The 9,947-nt window shown below is 40.3% G+C and overlaps 1 protein-coding gene across 1 annotated transcript; it reads right to left on the reverse strand.

The window, feature by feature from the left end:
• Positions 1-6,172: 6,172 nt before the first annotated feature.
• LOC147631991 (photosystem I reaction center subunit III, chloroplastic-like) lies at positions 6,173-7,191 on the reverse strand. The gene has a single exon (XM_086808536.1). The coding sequence runs from the start codon at positions 7,052-7,054 to the stop codon at positions 6,320-6,322; it is 735 nt and encodes a 244-aa protein (XP_086664662.1). The 5' UTR covers positions 7,055-7,191; the 3' UTR covers positions 6,173-6,319.
• Between the last annotated feature and the right edge of the window lie 2,756 nt (positions 7,192-9,947).

Here is a 9,947-nt window from a genome sequence, read left to right on the forward strand (position 1 = left end):
AGACCCCTATAGAAGATGAGGAATATGTCCCAAGCTCACAGGCTGAGGCAAGACAAGATGGCTTTTCTAGGGAGGTCGAGGACATGGATTTTCAGGAAAATTTCCAGGAAGATCAACTTCTCCCTTCACAAGCAGATGAGGAGACGCTCCCTAGAGAAAACGTTAAGAATGCCTCCCTGCTGCAATAAAACAAGGTATTAGGAATGGCAAGTTGGGTGACTTAGGCTCCTCCAAAAGAAGACAGTCATAGTGGGAGGGATACAATCCCCAGTCCCAAATGAGAAAACCCCTAAGCCCAATGGGAAACCTCCATCCAAAACCCCAAGAACATAATGTTAGACAACATTACAACTATGCCCTTTAACACAAAGGGTCTAACTGATGAAGTAAGACCTCGTATTATTAAAGATTGGATGTGGCAATCAGGTTTAAAACCCTCTTTTACATGCCTGCAAGAAATCAAAGTGATGGGTGATGCAATGAAGAGGAACTTATGTATAGGTTCCAAGAATCATAGATGGTTTGTAACTAACCATCCACAAGGAAGTGGGGGAACAACCCTTGGAATTGATGTAACACAAGCCTCTTGCATAAAGGAGGTACAAGTGGGCCCTCTTCACAGATGGATTGCTGTTCAGATTGACATGGGGGAGGATGTATTTATAGTAGTATCTCTATATGCCTTGGGTCCTACAGGATCCAAACCTAGGCTGTGGACATCTCTGATGAGAATTAATTCTCCAATTATTATGCTTGGAGATTTTAACATGGTGGAGTCACAACTGGATAGGTTCAAGCAACTAGGCCAAACAATCAGAGGTTAGGAAAAGAAAAGATGGGTGGAATGCAACATCTTTCATGCACTACAAGATATGGCATCTTCAAATGAGTTTACTTAGAGCAATGGGAGGAGAGATATGTTGCTGACAAGGAAGGCTACGTTGGATAGATGTTACATATCGGATGTTGTCAGTCAGAAATTCATGAGTTCAACTATCCAAGTTATGAAGAATATTGTTCTCTCATATCACTTTCCAATCCTTTTAACCCTCAAAGCCTCCTGCCATAAAATCAAATCTGGGTGGTTCCATACTGATCCTAGATTGTTCAAGATGTCGACAGTCCAAGAAGGGATCAAACAGATATGGGAAGAATCCTTCTCCTCCTTTCGTGCTCCTACTAGGGCATGATCAAGAGCTATTTGTGACACTCAAAACTTCTTAGTTTCAATCAAAAAAGAAGTCACTAAAGAACGAGCTCAAAGATGGAACAATAAGTACAATAGACTTCAGGCTCTAGAAAGCAGAATGCCCTCATCTCAAGAGGATTTGACCAGAGAAGGGAGAAAATAATACAATGCCAACATCTTAAACTCTTTGTAAGAGAATGGTGGGCAAGCAAAGTAGACAAACCATCCAAAGAGATGTTCGCAATCCTTAAAAAGAAAGCTAACAAAGAATTTTGCCCTTTTTTCAAAAATCCTCAAGGCCTCCCTGTGGTTTTCATTGAGGAGAATATGAATATCGCATGGGAGCACTTCTCGAACATTTTCAGCACCCCTTTAGCCAGGTATGAGGAGAAAGATAGGGCATGTAAGACAATCTCAGCATGCAGACAGAAAACTATCCCCAAGTCTCTAGCAGTAACTCTTGAAGTTGATGTATCGAAAGGGAAAATTATAGATGTAATAGATTGCTTACAGAATGGGAAAAGCCCTGGAATAGATGGTTTACCAGGTGAATTCTTCAAACAGTTTAAAGATTTGATGATCACACCTCTCCTTCTTGTGTGGAAAGAAAGCTTAGACCACGGAGCTCTTCCAATCTCTCTGAATGAAGGGCTAATCAAACTAATTCACAAAAGGGGATCAAAGGATGAGCTCTCTAATTGGCGACCCATCTCCATGCTACCTATAGCATATAAAATTTTTGCTAAAGTGTTGGCAAGGAGACTAAGTAATAATCTTAAACAATGGGTAAGAGAGGAGCAAAAGGATTCATAAAAGGCCGATACATCCTTGATGCCATTATTGCCTTGTGGGAAGGAGTGGAACATGCCCAAGACACTAAACAGGACTTTGTTTTTTTTTAGATTGACTTTGACAAAGCATATGATAGATTAGAATGGGACTTCATCCTAAAATCTCTCAAGGATATGGGTTTAGGACCTCTTTTTATTAGAAAAGTTGCAACATTGTTTGGGAATGCCAGAGCCAGAGTAGTGATCAATGGCAAATTATCAGAACCCTTTGAACTTCAGAGATCTATCAGACAAGGTTTCCCTCTTGCTCCCTTTCTGCAGATGCACTCGAGTGGCTGGTGTAGGATGCCTTGCAGAAAGGTGAAATGAAAAGCATTGACCTGCCAAATAATAAAGGGCAAATGTGTTTGCAGTTGTTTGTTGCAAATGACACTAATGGATTGCTCCATAAAGATGAAAAATCTATAAGAACATTCTGGTATTGTCTTCAGATTTTCTATACTCCCTCAGGATCCCTCATTAATCATCAGAAAACAGGAATAAAAACTCCGATGAAAGACCCTCTAATTTGGATAATTGAGCAGGGATGTCAGGTCATCAAAGAGGGACAAGTGTTCATATTGCTAGGCATTCCAATGGGTTTCCGAGTGACCATGAAACAGAGATGGCAATGGGTAATGGAAAGAGTGAAAGCAAAATTTGATAGATGAAAAGGTTACCAACAGAATTTAGCAGGAAGATGCTTGGTGCTTAAACATATGCTCATTCCCATGACCATTTACTTCTTCTCATGCTGGACACCCTCTAAGAGTAATATCAAAGAGCTTCAAACATTATGCCAAAATTTTCTATGGACTGGGGATGCTGATGTTTACAAAATTCCTAAGGTTGCGTGGGCATACTACACACAGTCCAAACAGAAGGGAGGATTGGGGATTCCAAATGTAGAGGACTTAGCCATCAAAATGGCTACCAAATGGATCATAGGAAGCCTATACCAACCTGAGGCTGAATTGTCGTACTAATTCATAGAAATCACATGCACATAGATTGTCGGATAGACCGCAATGGAAAAACCTCCCGTTCCTCCCACTGTTTCTCAGCAGAATTTAGATCAAACCCTCCGAGTCTAACCTGGTCAGAAGTATGTGGTCTGCATGGAACAGAGTCAGGAAATCACTATGTTTGTCAAAGATCACTAGGAAAGCTGCATGTGTTTTTCATATGGATTCCATCTAGTTCTTCCTTTGCTTGGATGATTATGTGGATGCACATAATTTGAAAAGAGCTCATAAATTACCAAAGAAGGGGATTCAATGCTGGGGAGATGGATGGGATTTCATTGCACAAGAATGGATCGAGACTGATCAATTAATGCAAATGTTTAGACTCAATAAAGATGATATGCTCTTCATACAATCTAGAGCTTCCAAGTGGGACCCAAACAAGATTATGCTCATCCCCAATGCAAAAATGCCTTTACACTAGATGCTTTTTACTGGTCTCTATCCAGTTCCCTTTTGCCCATCCCCCCCTTGCCATTTAATGGAATGCCGGTGCATGTCAAACTGAATGCAAAATGGAACATCATGTGGGATAGAAAACAATGGGAATTCCGATTCTCAAAAATTTGGTCAACAATAATTCCTCCAAAGAAATCTATTTTACTATGGCTCATTATGCATAAAGGGCTTTGGACCAACTCTAGAGCAAAAAAAATCAATATTGGAGATGGATTGTGCCCTCACTGCTCTGCAGACAGGAAGAAGAGACCATACCCCACCTTTTTATTACATGCAAATATAATAAAAACCTTTTGAAACTGGTTCAACAATGCCTTTCCCTAGTCAAGAATTCTCAGTCAACATGGAAGCAAATCCTACTTGGAGACTTTTCTAGTTGCTCATCAAAACTTTGGAATACAATTAGGGCAATTATTCAATGTTTCATAATGCAGTTTCTCTAAAATGCCCTAGCTTGAGGAGTGCTCTTTGTGTGCAGATGAGGAAATTTTAAAAGCAGACAACACTATATGTCAGGCCCAATAGTCAAGAATTGAAGTGCAAGAAGCTTTGGCCACCAATGAAGCTCGTGTGACGAGTATGAAGAAAAGGTCAGAAGCATCAAGGCAAACCGTGAGCGACAGGAGCAAGAGTGGTCAGAGGTTGGAAAAACTAGCTTGCAGATGAAGATGCTAAGTTAACCAAATTCATATTCGATCTGACAAAGATTAAGAAGTCCACTTAGGATTATCAATGAGTTAAGCTTCACTGGAAAAAGCTTCCTTATATCTGAAACTTTAGTTTTTTGAGTAATACAAATCCTCTCGATCCAATTTTCTTTTTAAAGGATCAAATTACATGACTTGTATATCCATTAACCAAGCTAGCACAAAAGGTTTTGAGGCTATTCATGTTATATCCTTTATTATAGGTGCCATAGATATGTCACATGTACTTGTCATTTCACCACACAAAAACCATGTGGATTACTTCAACCATTAGGCCTTCCACTCAAACCTTTTGTAGCTAACAATAGCATTGGAATGTCACGTTTGGGGCATTGGTGTATGTTGGGCTAGGTCAACACATGACTTAGTGGACTTCATTGGAAGTGATACTGGGTGTCAATGTGAAAGATGTGACCTTGGGAGAAATATTGTCGGGTGGGGGAATTGTGCATATTTCCCTCATCTTGACATTCAAAGGAAGCAAGGCAAATTTTTACCAAACATGAAGTATTACTGGAACATTATACATTCAAGCACAAGGATGACAATTGGCTTTTAAAATGCTCCAAGTCTAGGTTTTGGCTCTTATTAACCATGTGGAATAGATCTTGTCATGTGGAATAGACCTTGGTGTCATACTCGCATGTCTTGTGCTCATGTACCCATGATGGTCATGCATTTAAAACGGAATGAGGCACCCAAGCCAGCGCCACATCTCTTGCTCTAGTGTGTGCACTAAGGAAACCCATCAACTCACCCCTTAGCATTCTCTGATGATCTCTCTCACTTTTTGCTTTCACCTAGCCTTGACTGCCCCGCAAGGCTCTCACTCTCGCGCTCTCTCTGTCTTCCCCTGTCTTTTCTGGAGGGAGGGCTTTTCGTCCATTTCCCGCCTTGTATCTCTTTCTTCTTTCTCCCTCTCTCTCTCTCTCTTCTCTCTGCACAAAGCAAGGTATCTCTCCCAGCTATGACTACACTGTTCGAGAGACACTCGGCCGCTTCCTGTAGGCTTGCGCTCGTGTAAGGTTTCTGGTAATTGGAGGAATGCATAGAGCTCAGCGTACATGAAGACCGACACTTTTTGCTTCCTGCAACGGTTGTGTGCCTATTTCCTCCGCCATCGTCTGGATGAAGGGTACCGGTCGGCTGAACACATAACTGCCTGTGAAGATGCGAATCGCCCCCATCTAGCCCTACACGTATTGGTCAATGCTCATCCAAGTATATCATACACATGAAATATTCTTGGCACATGAGTATTGTTGAGTAGTAGCATCTCTATCTCTATATTATCTTAAGGAAGAGAGTCACAAAGCTGACACTTGACAAGAATTTGGAGGAGGTTAGAGAAAGAGAGGAGGAGGTTTAAGTAGAACTTGAATTTAGAGTCTAAAAAGATGTGCGAAGCACCAGTTGCCCACTATTTCAAGTATATTGTACACGTAAAGTATACTTGGCACCTAGGTATTGTCCTACCAATGTAAGGAAAAAACCATCCTAGACTATAATTTTCAACCCTCAAAATCAAAGAAAACTATTAATGGGTCTCGCTTGGAATTTACATTAAAGACTCAAATTCTGGAAAGCCTATGTAATTCTTCAACTGGCAAGAATTTGGAATTAGGGCAAAATTTGAATTTCTAGGTTCTAGGGTTGGCATGCTAGTTACTCTAACAATATTATTTCAGGTGGTTTTGTATTAGACCCAATTTGATCTTGGGAAGATAAAATAATATCAGCTTGCACAAGCAGCCTCCACAGTGTAGTTCACAGGCATCGAGCCTGAGCCCCCATAAGAAGACTTAACCATTCTACCAGGTCGACAACAAGCTCAGGGATCGAACCTGAGCCCCCATAATAAGAACTAACCATTCTACCAGGTCGACAAGAAGCTCAAGGAATTTTCTTAGACGTATTTCTAAAAGAGTACTTTCTAAGGCGGCACTGTAATAACAAAACTCAAAAATTTAAACAAAAAGATTTCCATGTGTGCTTATAAGCTGCCCGCCTTTCTAAAAATTGAAGGAATTAACTGGAGCACATATACAAGCCTCATAAGATGGATCATCGCGGAAAACCAGACAGCAATAGCACGAGGAGGAGGGAAGGTTATCGAGGGGAAACTGTGATGTTGGCAGCGTCCTCTATAAGCTTACCGTTTCGGAACTCTGAGATTGCAGCCAATGGCCAGGTGAATCCGCGCCAGAGAAGGCGAGTAGCAAGCGGCACATCAATGATGATCTCTTTCTCCGCCGGCTTCTTGGCGGTGGCCTTGATCTCAATGAGGTAAGAGCGACCCACCCAGCCTATCCATCCGGCAATGTAAAGGAAGATGATGCCAGGGTACACGAACTCGCCCAAGTGCGCCTGATCTCCGTCCACAATCAAGTGTGGAAGCCCGTCGGTTCCGCACAGAAGTCCGTGGCTGCCGTAGAAATCGAACCTCCTCTTCGTCTTCTCAATAGTGGCGTTAATGGCCAGCGCGGGGGCGCTGTCCGGTGCATACTTCTCCAGCCTCTTGGCCAGCTTCTTTATCTCCTTCTCCTCCCTCTTCGCGAAGGCCTTCGAGTCCTTGCACGGGGTCAGCCCGGCAACGTCCGCCAACGCCCCTTGCGGGCATGCCAGTGGCGCTGTGCTCAACACTGCGGCTAAGGCCAATGCAGTAGCCAGCTGCTTGCCACCCTCGTTCTTCGACTCTGCTTCAGCTGAACAGGAGACGCGAGCCTTGCTCACAACCGGCAAACATGTCAAACGTGAAGAGCTCGTGAAGGAAGACTTGCAGGAAGAAAGCTCCTTGAGAGGTGATACGAGGCCTGAGGCAGTGAATGTCAAAGTAGACGCCATAGCTTAAAACTGCACTGTAGTTCGCGCTGTGGGAAAGATGCAACTCAGACAAAGAGAAGAGATGGCGGGCTTTCTTCTCTGTATCACTTCAGTGATGCGTGTGCCCCTGGCGGATATTAAGAGGATAAGGGGATTGGTGCGTGTGTTGGGTGTGTGGAGATAAGGAGCCAAGCCTACCCATTGGCTTTCATGGAGTTGTTATTCAACAAGTCTCATGGAGTTGTTATTCAACAAGTCTCGTGTTCGAATCTCACTCCTCTCGGATAGATTATATTTGGTCTCTTGGGATTGTTTCTAAGACGTTAAAAGAGCTTCTTCTTCTTCTTCTTCTTCTTCTTTAAAAAATCTCCCAGTATTGAATCCCCAACTTCAAATGAAAGATTTATATTCTCTAAGCTACACCCATTTTTACTTTCTACAACAAAGTCTACAACCAAAAATCAAATCATCACATCCAAGATCTAGGGACCTTTACACATATGATGTGCATTTTGTAAGCTTTCAACTCAAAGCTTGCATGGGAAGGGAAGTTAGACAGGGTTCGAGACTTTTCGTTTGTGGAACTTGTCGTTTATGGAGGCTAGGCGGTGGAGATCTCCCCCAAAAACTGGGATCTTAGCACTTTTCATCACGTTTCACCAGTCCACCCAAAATGTGTAAACCCCCCTAAGCAGAGAGTGGTGGGAGCATCTAATAATGCACGGCTAATCCAAACTAGTGAGTCCATCTCCCCTTCCCCTTAAACTTATTCTTAATCAACTTCTTTTTTCCATCCCTTTAAACTTATTCTTAATCAACTTCTTTTTTCCATCTCTTTAAACTTATTCTTAAACAACTTCTTTTTTCCACAATTATTATTAAACTATAATAAATTAGATGTGAATAGGAATTTTTATGATCTTATAAGCATGTTCAAATAATATATTTTACACTAACAAGGCTCTCCATATTATTTTAAAAAAGAACTTTAGCACCCAAATAGAAAGGGTGGGTGCCAAGTACATAGTAACGTCATGGCTTGCATTCTCTATTGAACTATAAATCTTTTTATCTTGGCTAGTAATGAAACTCCTCCTAATTTTCTCCTTTTTTCAACACTTAAGAGTCACCATGGAATTTATGTGACAACAAAAATCACATTACTTATATTCCCTCTCAAACACAACATTAACATTATCTATAGGAAACACAAGAGAAGAGAGATCTCTAGCCATTATTTAGTGTGAAACAATGGCTACACTATGAGGATCATTTGGTAAGAAGTCAGATAGATAAATTCTCTATATGGCTACCTCAAAGCCATGTTTCTTGGTTTCCTACTACCATCAACACAATGGAGTACTATAAAGATTGTGGGCCATGAATTTAGTGAAGGGCATGTTTCTTTGAAGCAAGTGTGTCATGGAAGCAAGCTATTTTAGGTTTTGATGTTCAGTTTTTCTTTCACTTCAATACTTTCAAAACATTGTAAAATATATATATTACATGGAGCCATTTTGCTATTAAGTAAGAGGGGAGAAGGATGGCATGGAAGGACAAGATGTGCATAGCACAAAATTAACTAATCATAAGAAAATAACTTTTTTGACATTTAAGTTGGCTTATGGAAGAGAGGCAGATGGAGCAAAAGAGTTACATTAAGATAGCTAGGTTGAAAAAATGGGGGTGTTGAGGCATTAATAGTGTATGCAAATGAGGCTTAAACATAATATCTTTTTAAGTAATAAATAAGAAATTTAGCATCTCAACTTCTACCTCAGGAGACTCCAAATCCTTGACTTAGTTGATGTACATAAACATAGAATACTAGATATTTATTAGCTAGCAAGGCTAGGCATCCTTATTACAAGGAGACCCTTAAATAAATTAAAATGAAGAATAGCCATGAGCATGTGTCTCTTCTTAATGCTCACTCTAGCTACTTTTTCTCCTCTAAAGAAGATAAATGTCTGTATAGTATTTTTAGTTACAAATATTGGGGCAACCTTCTTTTGTGCAAAGAGCTAGGCTTACCGTACCACTCCTCTTTCTCTATGAAATCTGTTGCCAAATCCAAAACCCATAGATATAAAAGTAAAAGTTACATATTGGGTCGACTCTCATCTCCTTATGTTGGCCCGCTTGAGTTGTAAACCATTATAGTTCTCTGTTCAAGTAAACCAGTTATTGAAGGACTCATCATCACATTAATAAACTATTAACGAGCATTGTTAAGATCTGAGAGCTTTAGCATCTAGCTTGTAAGAAGCTTTAAACACATTGTTTGTAATTATCTAATATATTTCTCTACCTAGCTCTTATATGCCATGTAGATTCGAATCATTGTATTACAAATAAGAAAGATATTGTTAAAAGGTGGGAAATCAAAGATTGGATGTGGGACTTGGGGAGTGTACTCCTAAGAAGAACTACATATAGCGTGCGTTCAAAGGGTATTAAAAGATACCCTTTTATGTGAGTTTTGACTTAATAAAATGACTCCTTTTTCTTTGTAAATTTATGGATTTTTTTTTCAAAGTGCCATTTAAAAACTCCTTATGTAAATATATTTCTATAAATTTTTCTCCAAATCTTGATTTTAAAAACCCCTCCTTTTGAACGCACGTAGTAGACTTACATGTTTTAAGGTGAACCCCCCAAGATGTGGGAATGCAACGTACAAAAGTACGAGTCCTTGCTTATCAACAAGGAAGTCATTTTTTCATCAAAATGTGAATTCTTAAGGAAGTTCAACACCTTGATTCTCTTTAAAGTTACCAAATCCTTAAATATTGCTTGCCACTCATAGTAAACTTTAAAAGTTAAAAGTTTACCACTTTTGCTCTTTCTTGTAATAGTCACATTTTTTGTGTACACATTAGTTTTCTTAGATACAATAGTGTTATATGCATTA

Source organism: Cibotium barometz, chromosome 14 (assembly GCF_041138505.1).
Source record: "Cibotium barometz isolate CiBa-2024 chromosome 14, ASM4113850v1, whole genome shotgun sequence".
Classification (NCBI taxonomy): domain Eukaryota; kingdom Viridiplantae; phylum Streptophyta; class Polypodiopsida; order Cyatheales; family Cibotiaceae; genus Cibotium; species Cibotium barometz.

What these genes read in the sequence shown, in the direction of transcription:
- LOC147631991 (XM_086808536.1), bottom strand. Translation starts at nt 7,054, where the DNA reads ATGGCGTCTACTTTGACATTCACTGCCTCAGGCCTCGTATCACCTCTC.